The sequence below is a fragment of the Octopus bimaculoides genome, chromosome 10 (genome assembly GCF_046866305.1).
Source record: "Octopus bimaculoides isolate indiv1 chromosome 10, ASM4686630v1, whole genome shotgun sequence".
Lineage (NCBI taxonomy): Eukaryota > Metazoa > Mollusca > Cephalopoda > Octopoda > Octopodidae > Octopus > Octopus bimaculoides.
In genome coordinates, this window is record NC_142937.1 from 35,022,828 (window position 1) to 35,037,827 (window position 15,000).

At 40.1% G+C, this 15,000-nt stretch overlaps 1 protein-coding gene across 1 annotated transcript in view; it reads left to right on the forward strand.

Annotated features, from left to right (window-relative positions):
• Nucleotides 1-2,240: 2,240 nt before the first annotated feature.
• Nucleotides 2,241-15,000, forward strand: part of LOC149133527 (uncharacterized) — a 36,645-nt gene continuing 23,885 nt past the window's right edge. Inside the window, exon 1 of the mRNA XM_089358563.1 lies at nucleotides 2,241-3,366. Within this exon, the coding sequence (XP_089214689.1) occupies nucleotides 2,353-3,366 (1,014 nt within the window). The 5' untranslated portion in view covers nucleotides 2,241-2,352. The remainder of the gene's footprint in view (nucleotides 3,367-15,000) is intronic.

A 15,000-nucleotide genomic window follows, 5' to 3' on the forward strand; every position in this document is an offset into this window, starting at 1 on the left:
ACTCCTCATTCATTTGTTCTCTCACTCATTCCAGTCTCTCACTCACTCACCCACTCACTCAGTCACCTACTCTCACGTTCTCCTTACTCACCAACTCTCCCTTTCACTCACAGTCTCCTTTACCTTCCCTCCTCCCCCTCTCTCTCTCTCTGTCTTTTTGTGTCTTTCTCTCTCTGTCTCACTGAATCTCCCTTTGGTTAAGAAGCCACGCAGTAGGGTTAAGTAGCAGAGGGAGAACATTTGTATGCATGTATGTGTGCGTGCGCGCTTGTATGTATGTGCGCGCGCGTATGTGCATGTGCGTGCCTATATAAGTGCGAGTGAGTGTGGGTGTGTGTATGTGTGTGTGTGTGTGTGTGTGCGTCTCATAGAAGGATGAGTGAGGTAGTAAACATTTCCAGAGCGTGATCGGAGGAGGGGTTTTAGTACTGCTGGTGGTGGTGGTGGTGGCGATGGTGGTGGTGGTGGTGCTGCTGGAGGTGTTACAACTGGAGGTGATGTTGTTATAGGTAGTGGTGGTAGTGGTGGGGGTGACGACAACAGTGGTGGTGGGGGTGGTGTTGATGTTGGCGGTCTTGGTGGTCTTGGTGGTGGTGGTGGTGGAATTAGCGGAGTCTTTATATTTGGAACATGGCTTCGAAATCTAAAAGCCACTAGTAAACATATATATTTATACACACGCGCGCAGACACACGCACACACACACATACATACACACGCATGCATTACGCACAGACATACACATACATGTGCACACACATATACATACATACATGCCGGGCCACACTCTCGCAAACACACACACGCATACATCCATGAATACATTTATATAGAATCATACAAAACAGATACACGCAAAGACAGTGACACATACACACAAACACAGAACGGCGTACACGCACACACTTACGCACACTAATGTAACTAACACATCATGTAACACACTTGCGAGAGAGAGAGAGAGAGAGAGGGGGAGAAAGGGAGGGAAGGAGGAAGAAAGCGAAAGTAAAAGAGAAAAAGAGAAAGTAAAAAGAGAGAAAGTGAAAGTGAAAGTAAGAGAGAGAGAGAGAGAAAGCGAAAGTAAAAGAGAGAGAAAGATAGAAGAGTTGAGAGGAAGAAAGAGACGATATTACGTGTACACCTGGAGATAGTAGCGTCCAGGACTTAAATAATCACAGACACACAGACACTGTCACTCTTTCTTTTCTCTCTCTCTCTCTCTCTCTCACTGTTTCACACACACACACATACACACGCACACACACACACCGGGATATACGCATACACAGACACAAACTGGGACACACGCACACACTCACACATACGGACACACGCGCGCGCGCGCACACACACTCACAAATACACGTAACGCTGGGACACAGGCACGCACATAAAATACCGTAGTATTACATTTATTTCTATAAAGAGTGGATGAGGCACGCACATACACACGTACACTCATACGCACACATACACACAGACACACACCGATACACACACACACGCACGCACATTTCTCGCTACCTACACGCAGACTTACTTCATCTATAGTAAAGAGTACTTGCGTGTGTTGTTCGCAGCATGTACTCACTCACACACATCTCTCAGTCAATCGATTTAGCTTCCATTCACGGACAAATCATCTAAGTCATTCTTACTAATATCGCTTTCTGAGACCAGGAAAGAAAGAAAGGAAAAATATCAACAACAACAAAATCATACATACATATATACATCCATACATACACACACACACACACATATATATATATATATATATATATATATATATATATATATACACACCCACACCCATACGTACATTATATATAACATACAAAGACCTTAAAAAAAAATGACAATAGAAAAGTAAAGAAAATGGATATTATTATTATCACTATCATTATTATTAGTATCATAGATATAATTTTTAATAATTTACTAAAACTTAATAACATAGATAATGATAACAATGTTTTAAACCTTCCAAAACAAATGTTTTTAAAAACTTCATGAAGAAAAAGAAAAAAAAAAAGAAAAAGAAAAATGAAAAAAATTGAAAGAAAGGAGTTTAAAAAATACTGCAAACAAATATGAATTGTAAAAAAATGTGAAAAACATTAAAAAAAAAAGATATACAGTCCCCACCCTTACCCAGCATCCATCCACACCAAAGGAACTTGTTTCTTTACATACAAATATACATACATATATATGTATACGTATATATACTAACCTATATATATATGTATGTACATATATATATATATATATATATATATATTTATATATATATATATGCACACACATATGTGTGCGTGTATGTGTGTGTGTAAGTAAACCCCTGTAAACATGGAAGTACAGAGAAGGAAGAAAAAGAAGCGGAAAAGTAATTTTGCCGCATCTGAAGTGTCGGCCATTATGGAGGGCATTGGCAAACGTATGTCGACCGTAAATGCCAAGTTTACTGATAGCGTGACCAACGCCAAGAAAATGAAAGCCTGGCAGGAAATAGCTGAACTGGTGAACACCGTTTCCCCCGTGGGTCGTTCGGTGGAGGAAGTGAAAAAGAAATGGGAAGACATGAAAACTCGCACCAAAAAACGAGCCATGGAGGTGCGCAGTGTCGCCATGTTGGGTGACGACTCGCAAATACGTTCCTACCTCACAGAGTATGAATTACGCGTCCTCTATCTGCTGGGGGACCCGATTGTAAGCAGTTATGGAGGAAACAGTAATGGAGGCGCAGCAGGCAGTAATGGCAGCGGAAGTGGTGGTGGAGGTGATGGCAGTAGTAGTAGTAGCAGTAACAGTAGTAGTGGTGGAGGTAATGGCGGTGGCGGTGATAGTGGTGAATGTGGTAGTAATGGCGGCGTCGTTAATGTTGGTGCTGGAGGTAGCAACGGCACTAATGGAGGTTTACACAGTGCTTCGAATTCCCCCAGCACCACTACCACTGCCCCCGCCGCTGGTGCAGTAACTGCCACCGCCGCCGCTGCTGCTGCCGCTGCCACGGCACCTGGTGGCGGAGGTACCGTCGAACAAACTGGTAGTACTACAACGACATCAGCCGCCAACACCACCACCACCACAATCAACAACAGCATCACCACTAACTACACCACCACCATCACCGCCACCACCACCACCAGCAGCAGCAGCACCGCCACCACCGCCATCAACAAGATCAACAGCAGCACCACCTCCAGCATCAGCAGTAGTACCGCCACGTCCATCATCATCACCACCAACAACAGTATACTCAGTACTCCAATCCTTAGCCCTACCATAAGTACTGTCTCTCAATGTATGGATGATACAATACAAACAGTTCCAACAGATATGACAATAGGACATCACCGCCAAGTAAGTCACTCTTTGTTGATGTTGTTCTTTTTGTTGTTGCTATAACGGCCCCTTACAACCTAAAAAAAAAAAAAAAAAAAAAAAGGGGAAAAGTTAAAAATAGTTGCGGAAACTAAGAATGATGAGTTTCTGATTATGGAAAGGGGTTTTATCTGACCCATTGACCTCTCTCCCCCTCTTTCCTTCTCCCTCACTCTGTCTTCTTCTTCTTCTTCTTCTTCCTCACTCTTCCTCTTTCTTCCTCTCCCTATCTCTCACTCACTTCCATTGCTTGTTACCCACCACCACTACCACCGCCACTGCCGCCGCCGCCGCCGCCGCGACCGCCACCACCATTGCCGCCACCATACAGTCCAACCTGCACGCATCCATCCCGCTTACTTTCACTTTCAATGGCAACTGATTACATAGTAAAACTTGGTAGACGTGCCACTGTCTATCTAGTTCGATGTAGAATAGCGTTATGTGACGTTCTTCGGTATTGTGAGGCGTAGCGTAGTATGTTGTAGGGTTGTGAGGGTGATGTAGTGTGGTGTTGGGTAGATTGTTATAGTGTGGTGTTGGGTAGATTGTTATAGTGTGGTGTTGGGTAGATTGTTATAGTGTGGTGTTGTTGTTAGTATAATCAAGTGTGTTACAGTATGCACTCATGTACTATAGTGTTATCGTGTGATGTGATATGATGTGTAACGGTGCTGTATCGTGTGATGTGTGAGGTTGTTGATATTGTATAGTCCTGGTTAACACTCTTCAAATACACAAGTTTATAACTAAAGACAATCCAACCATGACTATCATATTGTTTTTCCGTTATTTTTCATCCCGAACTACAGGGTGTCCACAAAGTCTGGGTACATGGAGTAAATAAATAAAATCATAACATAAACAATTAAATATAAGAAATAATAATTTTCCTTTCTTACTTTTGTTTAAGAGCATGTGTTAATCCCCATGTACCCGACACCCTGTACATTATAAATATTGCATATAAATACAAATTTTGGCACAAAGCCAGCAAATTTGGGGCAGGGGGTAAGTCGATTACATCGACCCCCTACCACTGCTTGGCTGGTACTTATGGATGAGAGGCAAAGTCGACCTCGGCAGAATTTGAACTCAGTTCGTAAAGACGGACGAAATGCTGCCACGTATTTTGTCCGGCGTGTTAACGATTCTGCCAGCTCGCCGCCTTCAATGCATTATAAATATTATCAAGATGACTGAGTGTGGTTTAAATATTTAGCTGCTTTTTCTGTCAGGTCGACCGACCACGTGTTGCAGGGTGCAACGTGTAGTTTTTCCGTAATGTAGTTGTTATTGTTGCTGTTTAACCCTAGGTCAACCTTGACCCAGTATACCTGTGATCAACAGCGATTCCCTGTTAGACATAATGTCCCATAATGTCCGCGTGGCCATGCCGTGTGACCACCTACACTATTCCCGATGCTCTGTGGCCATGCCTTGTGGCTATCCACTGTTATGTCCAGTCACAGTATCCACACTTATGTGACCACCGGTGGATCTTCTATGTCCAGTCGCTGTCTATCCGTCCACTCCTATGTTCAATGATTGTGACTACGTTGTGTGACCAACCAACCAACTCTATGCCCTGTCTATTATTATGCTGAGTGACCACCTGTCTACTTCCTATGTCCAGTCACTGTGGCCATGCAGTATATCTCTTTACTCGTACTGGGAACCACAGACATACAGTATCCAACGTGACAGATGACTTTACCGAGTGGCTTGAGGAATTTGGTTGCTATTTCTAGCAATGACAGTGACCATGAAGAGACTATCTCGTTGGCTTGAGTAGTGTGGATTGGTGTTGTGGGGCGCTGTGCTGTGTGATGTGGTGTTGTGTGTTGTGTGTAGCGGTGTTGTGTGTAGCGGTGTTGTGTGGTGTGGTGTTGTGTGGTATGGAGTGGTGTTGTGTGGTGTTGTGCTGCAATACGGAGTAGTGTGATGTGGTGTGGTGCAGTGTTGTGTCGTGTGGTGTTGTGTGGAGTAGTGTTGTGTGGTATGGTATTGTGTGGAGTGATGTGATGTAGTGTGATGCAGTGTGGTGCAGTGTTGTAGTGTTGTGTTGTGTGGAGTAGTGTGGTGCAGGGCGATGTGATATAGTGTCATGTGGAGTGGTATATTGGCGGTGTGGTGTTGTATAATGTGACACAGTGTTGTGTAATGTAGTATTGTGAAGCATAATCTACTGTACTGCATTTTGGTGTTCAGCAGTGTCTCCTAGTCTATCATAGCATTGTACAGCGCAGCGTAGTGCAGTGCAACGATTTGTGTGCAACGTGGTCCAGTGCAGTTTATTATAAAAACCAACAATATGTTTGTTGGAAAATACCGCGGCTTCGGGGAATATTCTTCATACTATATATTGATGTATTATATAATAAATTGATAATAAATTGATATTCAATTGACAAAGATGATCCGAGTAATTAGTGATCTAAAACTCCCTCCACGTGAGATAAAAATCTAGAACAAACAAACAGGAAAGAAAGATAACTGCTGTGAGATCAGCTGATCGAAGTTTTTCAATTCCGTATATGGGACACGTGACACACTTTCCTTGCTGTATTTGTGTTTTGTATGCATGAAAAATGTTTCTAATGTTGGGGTATTTTTCGTCACCTATTTTGCTCTAATATATATATATATATGTATGTGTGTATGTGTATACATACAAATACACACACACATACATACATCCATTACATACATCCATTACATACAGGCATATATATGTGTGTGTGTGTGTGTGTGTGTGTGTGTGTGTGTGTGTGTGTGTGTATGTATGTATGTATGCATGTGTGTTTGTATGCATAGTTCCCCTTTACTGTTGCTTATTGCTTATTGAATAGAATATTGAATATGCTTAACTGAGAAAGCCTAATAAGATCGAAACATGTTTGTTTCTTTGATCAGTTAACTTCGAAGACCAAACCTACAGCGATCTACTTTGTCTATATAGTCCAAGACGTTTAGTTTACTGATTGTATTGGAGTTATAACACTTGTTCGTTTTAATTTTTAACACACGAAGACGAAGTTTCTTTTCTACTATTTGAGTAAAAACGTCTTGGGTAATGTCAGGTGAACGAAGTTTTCAACGAAATACATAACATATGTGAGATCTGACTGCATTACGTTATGTAAATATTTGTAAACACCTCATACCTTCCTCATCCAGTGTGACTAAGATTTCATTGTAATAAGCAAATGAGATAACTGTCTCAATCTTCCCATGAATAAGACTCCAGTCACTCTGAAGTTAACTTCCTTCTTCATGTGGTCCCGATATGTATATGTATAAGATTAAGAAGAAATAACTCAAACATCTACAAGCGTACAGTGTAATCATGGATGTTGTTGTCCCTATTGTTGTGAGTTCTGATCCAGAAACTTACGATCAAAAGTCTTCCAGCCGTGACCACACCGTCTTTTTCTATAACCATGTCCAAAAAGCCATCTTTAAAGAAGATAGAGTGTGCATGGAGTTGTGATGCTTTCTCAGCTGTGACCATATTGTTTTTGTTTAGGCATAGTGTATCTGGGACTACGTTATCCAATATGTTCTCCCTTTTTAAAATACAGTAGAATATGATTTGAATGATATTTAGCTGGGGATTTTTAAGGCTAGCACAATCGTTAATACGCCGGATAAAATGCTTAGAGGCATTTCGTCCGTCTTAACCGTCTGAGTTCAAGTTCCGCCGAGGTCGACTTTGCCTTTCATCCTTTCGGATTTGATAAATTAAGTACCAGACAAGCACTGGGGACGATATAATCGACTAGCCCCATCCCTCAAAAATTCAGGCCTTGTGTCTATAGTAGAAGCGATATTTAATAGTTGTTTGTAAGGCGTTGAGTGCCCCGCGTAAAGACATTAGATGGGATGACGTCAGATTTGGGACGCGACAAACGAAGATGCAATTTCCTAGATAACATGTTCGGGGTCACACGCACTTGGCTGAGTGTTGGAAGGGATTTGTGAATGAAGCTGACTTCATTCTACAACAAGGGTTGGTTCTACTATGGGGGTTGGCTGTGTGTGACAATTTTGACAGCTGTGTTTTATTGTGCAATGTTTGTAGTTGTTCTTATAGCCTTAGGCCAACTCTGATCGAGCAGACCCATGATGAACGATATTCCAGTCTTCATTGCCCAGTTGTTTTGCACATCTAAGTCTAGCATTGTCCAATGTGTCTTTCGTGTTTTTAGATGATAGAATGTGAATAAGAGAATTCGGTTGTTATATATAACAGAACAAGCGAACGGGTAGAGCAGTGATTGGTGGGATGCGCCCTACAAGTGGGCCATCGATGTGTTCTCTGTGAACCTTGGACTATTTTGAACTTTTGTTTTTTTTAAATTTGATGTCTTTGTGCTAACTGAGCAACTGATGGTTTTTTTACGTAGTCTTTTGAGTCACAGTTTGATTATTCATGTTTACATAAGTATGACTTGAGATAGAAATGAGGTGAATATGTGGAGATGATTTATCATGGGAATGATATGATACAATATACATGTGGGCTTCTTATTTTTATACTAGTTTTTCTTTACTTGTTTCAATCATTTGACTGCGGTCATGTTAGGGTACCGCCCTGAAAGGTTCTAGTCGGACAAATCGATCCTAGAACTTATATTTAAAAAGCCTAGTACTTATTCTATCGGTCTCATTTGCGGAACAGGTACGTTACAGGAACGTAAACACACAAACACCAGTTATCAAGCGGTGGTAGGGCGAGAAACACAAACACAAAGACACACACAGATACGCGCGCACACACACACACACACACACACACACACACACACACACACACACACACACACATACACGACGGGCTTTTCAGTTTCCGTCTACCAAATCCACTCACAAGGTTTTGGTCAGCTGAAGGCTATAATAGAAGACACTTCCCCAAGCGGCCATGCAGTGCGACTGAACCTGGAACCATGTGGTTGGGAAGCAAACTTCCTACCACATTGCCATGCCTGCGCCTATAAGTAAATGGCCATATGCAAATGTAAAAATTGGTACAGTTGCGTAGACGACATGTTTGGAGCCATTACAAAAGGCTGTTGATCTTTGTCGTTGAAGTTCACCCCGACCCCTTAGCTCGGTAGCTATGTGATAATGCATTATATTGTAAACCAGTCAATGCAGTGTTGTTCTAGTGTAGAGCTCTGGTGTCATGCTCTACTGCAGTGTTAGGCTATAGTGCAATGTTTCTCAACCTTTTTACTCTTACGTAACCCATAAAATAAATTACATGCCTCAAGGAACCTCTGCACAAAAAAAAATTATGTACTATATCTTTCTCATATTCTTTCATCGTAGTTTACGTGGTAAATATCATATATATATATATATTGGGAAGAACCATTTTAACGATGCGGAGTTTTAATGGTGGCAGCTGATGAAGGGGATGTTTCTATGTGGCCTGCTTGTTTGTTGCACCTTGTTTACCATTTTTGTCCTTGTTCTTTTGCCACGTCATGTACCCAGTTATGTATCTATATGTACATGTGGATGAACGTATATACATACATGTACATATATATGCATATACTCATATATTGTTTATATATATATATATATATATATATATATATATATATATATATATATATAAATATATATATATATATATTTATATATATGGTTATATTTTTTGATAACAAAATAGGTTAGGTAGGATGATGTCTATATTACAATATTACAATAACCAATAATGTGTTGTGCATGTATAGTAATATTACGTTCACGAAATTAGCATTAGTTTATCTCACTCTTTCTCGCGGAACCCCTAGGAACCTTTTGCGGAACCCTAGAATTCCGGGGAACCCCGGTTGAGAAACGCTGTTATAGTGCATTACAGACGTGTTGTACAAAAGTTAGAACTAAAAAAAGTAATACTAAGTTATTGTATTGAAACAGGGTACTAAAGCATATAACTGGTGTGCATTGTTAAATGTATGATTGTAAACCACAGTACTAAGGTACAGCATCAGTGTGCACTATTAAAGTGTAAGTACTAATGTGTAGAACTGACTTGTGGATAGAAACTTGAGGCTGCTGACATCTTGTAATATCTGTTCCGGCTCACATCTGCCCACTCGACATAACCCTCAAAGAAAGATCTGAAGAGTGATCAACAGATATTATTGTCAGTGATGTGTTAAATGTAATTTCAATGACTCAGTCTTCGGCGGCATTCATAGTGCTACACACAGAGTAATTGTGTTTAACTGGTGCAATGATTGTAGCTGTTAACATAATAATTTATAAGTGTATAAGGTACAATGGCACCTTACACTGTATTGTAAGGTGTAATTGTGAAATACGGAAGTAAATAATTCTTTCTTGGACTGGTGAAACTTGAAGGAGATAAAGCTATAACTAATCCTTTCTACTATAGACACAAGGCCTGAAACTTTAGGGGAGGGATCTAGTCGATGACATCGACCTCAGTGCTCAACTGGTACTTTTTTTATCGATCCCAAAAAGAATAAAAGGTTGAGTAGACCGCGGAGTAATTCGAACTCAGAATTTAAAGTCGGGATAAATGCCACTAAGTATTTTGCCTAGCATGCTACCGATTCTGCCAGCTCACCGCCTTAGATAAAAAAAGCTATAAATTATAGCTTTCGATAGCAAAAGTCGAAGCTGCCAATTTTTTCTATGCAAATTTTTTTACCGAATATTTGCATGCTATTATTTATAGCTTTATCTGCTTCGAGCTTCACTGTTCTGAGGAAGAATTGCTTCACGTTCTCTCAGGGTTTATAAAATTCTTATGACGTTAATAAACATACAGTTGTAAAGTACAGTATTAAGATGGAAAAATAAAGTACAAGAAGTACAGTTCAGTATTAAACTGCAGCAGTAACGTGCAACAATGAGATACCATAATAAGGTTTTTGTATTAATTTGCAATAGTTAAGTGCAGTACTATTAACATCACTTATAGCACTTGCATATGCAAACGGAATTAGCATGTGTGCAGCTCAGTGCAATAATACATTGCATTACAAGTTAATATAGGGTGCAGTATTAAGGTGCAACAAAAGAATATTGTACTTAAAGGTACGTATAAAGTTCTGCATTGCAATGTTATGATGTGTTGGTGTAGTAAGGGACATCAATGGAGTGTTATGTTGCAGTGTTATGTTGCAATGTAGTGATTAAATATAGTATTATTGTGCAGTGGTATAAGTACCAATAGAGTATAGTGGTAGAATGCTATAGTCTAAAGCAATGGTTCTCAACCTGCGTCCATATGACCTTTGAGGGTCCATGTAAGATTTTGTTGTTAAAATTTTTGTGCAGTTATACATCTGCAATATACTAAATATTTTAATATATTTTTAAGTACAATTCCTAATAATGTTTGATCATATAAATATAACAAGACTGGTTATGAGAGTCCACCTGAGTTAAAATGGTTTTTAAGGTTAATAATGGTTGAGAAACACTGGTCTGTGGTAGGCCACAAGGAAGCATATAGCATAGTGTTATAGTGCAGCAACTGAGTGCAGCGATAGAGTGCTATTTTGGGCCTGGTTATTCTTTAGTGTTTTTGTAATGGTTGGTCAATTATGATAAGGTACAGAGGTAAAGCTCAGTGATATACCCTGATATCAAGAAGTATGGTTACTAAAGCGGTAATACCCCTTTGCCCAATAGTATTCAACCGCACGCGATTGGTAATACTCACCGTACTGTACACTGTCAGAGTGCAGTGTTGGACTGAAGGACCTAAGTTTTATTGATACAGTCCTTCCTGTTCCTAAGATATTGTACCAATATGCGTTTCTAAAGATGTGTTAGGGACTGTACTATTGGGTACATCTGCAGGTTCTGTTATAAAAGTGCAACCGTTAGCTGTTTTTTTTACAAAGCAGTGTTATGTAAGGAAGGAGCATCCGAAGGATTAGTGTTAGGTAATAATATATGGTTACAGAGAATGGTCCATCCATAATGTGCCGTGTTAAGTAACTGCGCATAGGAACATTCAAAGGTGCAATGGTAATGTACATTGTTAGATAGCAACGTATAGTTTATGTAAGAAGGTGCATTCGTAAGATACGATGTTTGGTAACGGGTTATCGGTGCATTGAGGTCAATCTGTGAAGTGCAGTGTTATGTAGTAATATGAGTGCAATGGGAAAGTGCATTAAGGATTGCAATGCTAGACACAATACAAGTACAACCCTATTGCACATTCATAACGGACGTGTTAGACACCAGTGCATAGGTGCACCAGAAAGGTGCATTAATATAGTGCAGTTTCAGAATACAATATGGATTGGTGCAGCAAGATGCATTAGTGATTTGGAGTGTTAAATAAAAGTATATAGGTGAAGTAGGAATATGCATTAGTATTTGTGCAGTGACAGCGTGCACGATACAGGTGCAGCAGAACAGTGAGTTAGTAATATTCATTCCTAGGTAATGTGCATCAGGAAGGTGCATGAAGAATGCGCATTAAGGAGATGCAGCGTTCGATATGAGAATGTAGGTGTAGTAGGAAGGTGTATTGTTAGGCAACAGCATTTAGATGCATATAGTTGCACGTAGATGTAACTGCGAATTGCACCTAGAAGGTGCAGCAAAATATAATTGTTATTAACTGCAATTACTTGTTAAATAAAGGACTCAATATGGAAGACATACCTACATATCCGTTTATATGCGGCTACACACACTTGAATACACACACACACATACATACATACATACATATATATATATATATATATATATATATATATATATATATATATATATATATATATATACACACACACACACATATATATATAGGTCTATCTATCTGTCTGTCTGTCTGTCTATCTGTTTCTCTGTCTATCTATCTGTCTGTCTGTCTCTCTATCTGTCTGTCTGTCTCTCTATCTGTCTGTCTGTCTCTCTATGTCTGTCTGTCTGTCGCTCCCCGCTACCGCTTGACAACCGGTGTTGCTTCGATTACGTTCTCGTAGCGAAGCACTTCTAAAATAGCGATCAATAAAATAAATATTAGGCTTTAAAAAAAATATAAAACTGAAACAAGATTTATTTGTTTATTTATATATATATTTATATATGAATGTACACGCACGCACACGCACACACATACACCTATCAGAGAGAAAGAGAGAGAGAGAGAGAGAGAGAGAGAGAGATAGAGAGAGAGAGAGAGAGAGATGAATATACATACATAAACACACACGGATTTGTATACAGTCAACGATGTATGTGTAATCTATACATACACGCTTCTCTCTGCTTATACGCATACTACTTCTGTACAGGCACAGAAATACACACACACACACACACACAGACACACACATATATTCTTTTATTCTTTTACTTGTCTCAGTCATTTGACTGCGGCCATGCTGGAGCACCGCCTTTAGTCGAAAGTTACGGGGACGTAAACACACCAACATCGGTTGTCAAGCGATGGTGGGAGTGTGTGTGGGTGTGTGTGTGGGTGTGTGTGGGGGGAACAAGTACAGACACACAAGCACACACACACACACACATTTATATATACGACGGGCTTCTTTCAGTTTCTGCCTACCAAATCCACTCACGAGGCTTTGGTCGGCACACGAATACACACACGCATACACTTCATACATAGTTCTACACACACACACACACTGCATGTATAGACTGAAACATTCATACACGTACATTGAAATACAGTCGTTTATACATATACTTATACACGCACGTGGCTAATCTCATTAGTCCTGGACGGTCTCCAAGGCTCGAGGGCTCGGGCCCTTCCTCGATATTCGGCAAGTAAGAAAAGAAACAAACAAAACATAAAAATCGCGTGTAAACAAACACAACACACATAGTTCTGTGTGTACACCTACAGCCTCCACCCAGGGTGTCTATAAGTACTGAAGTCGTTCGACCAAAAATTAAAGGTGGTGTCCCAGCATGGCCGCAGTATAATGACCGAAACAAGAAACAGATAAAAGATGAAATATATATATATATGTGTGTGTGTGTGTGTGTGTGCGTGTAAATATAGATACATACATGAATTCATACACCCACACACTCACTGACATACACACACGCACATATGTATATATACACACACACACACACACATTCGGTATATATAAACAACAATGATATGAGACAGCCAATGGCATATATGAATTATATATTAATGTAGATATGCATATATGTATATATACATATGTGTGTGTGTGTGCGTTTATGTGTGTGTGTATATATATATATATACATGCATAGTTAAACACACCGTAGCAAACTATTCCACAAACATACACCTACGCATATTCACACATTACTACATACACAAACATACACCGATGCACAGATAAACACATGCATACATATACGTCATGCACATCCGTTTTCAAATGGGCATACGTAAGCACACACACACACACACACACACACACACACACACACACACACACACACACAAATACACACACGCACGCATACACACAATTATATTCTTGTACACATATACACACATTGTGAATCCCATGTAAACATCTCTCACATACTTTTGCGGGTACACTTATACACTTATAAGGCGGCGAGCTGGCAGAGACGTTAGCACGCCGGGCGAAATGCTTAGCGGTATTTCGTCTGCCGCTACGTTCTGAGTTCGAATTCCGCCAAGGTCGACTTTGCCTTTCATCCTTTCGGGGTCGATTAAATAAGTACCAGTTACGCACTGGGGTCGGTATAATCGACTTAATTCGTTTGTCTGTCCTTGTTTGTCCCCTCTGTGTGTAGCCCCTTGTGGGTAGTAAAGAAATAACACTTATACACACACACAAACGCACACGCAGGTGCGCGCACATATGCATGCACATACTCAATCTCTCTGTCTCTCTCGCACACACACACAACCATCTCCCGATATCTATCTATCTATCTATCTATCTATCTATCTATCTATCTATCTATCTAATTACACACACACACATATTCTTTTATTTGTTTCAGTCATTTAGTCACGCTGGAGCACCGCCTTTAGTCAAACAAATCGACACCAGGACTTACTCATTGTAAGCCTAGTACTTATTACATCGGGCTCTTTTGCCAAACCGCCAGCTTACGGGGACGTAAACACACTACCATCGGTTATCAAGCAATAGTGGGGGGGGGTACAAACACAGACACACAAACATACAACCACACACACACACATAAATACGACGGGCTTCTTTCAGTTTCCCTGTACCAAATCCACTCGTCCCGAATCTATAGTAGAAGACAGTAGCCCAACGTGCCAAGAAGTGGGACTGAACCCGGAACCATATGGTTCCGGGTTCAGTCAGACAGAAATGCGCTCATACATATGTGTAAATGCTCTTAAACATGAATATAGGTATTCACAAATAAACACTCTCACATGCGTATGCACGTAACGAAGTGTAGGTATACACGCTTACACATATACAAGCATGCACACATACATATGCACATACAAGCATAAATCTATGCATGTACATACATCTGTCTGTCTGTCTGTCTAGCTCTCTCTCTCTCCATATATATATAATTGTATAACTATATATAATTATACACACACACACACACACA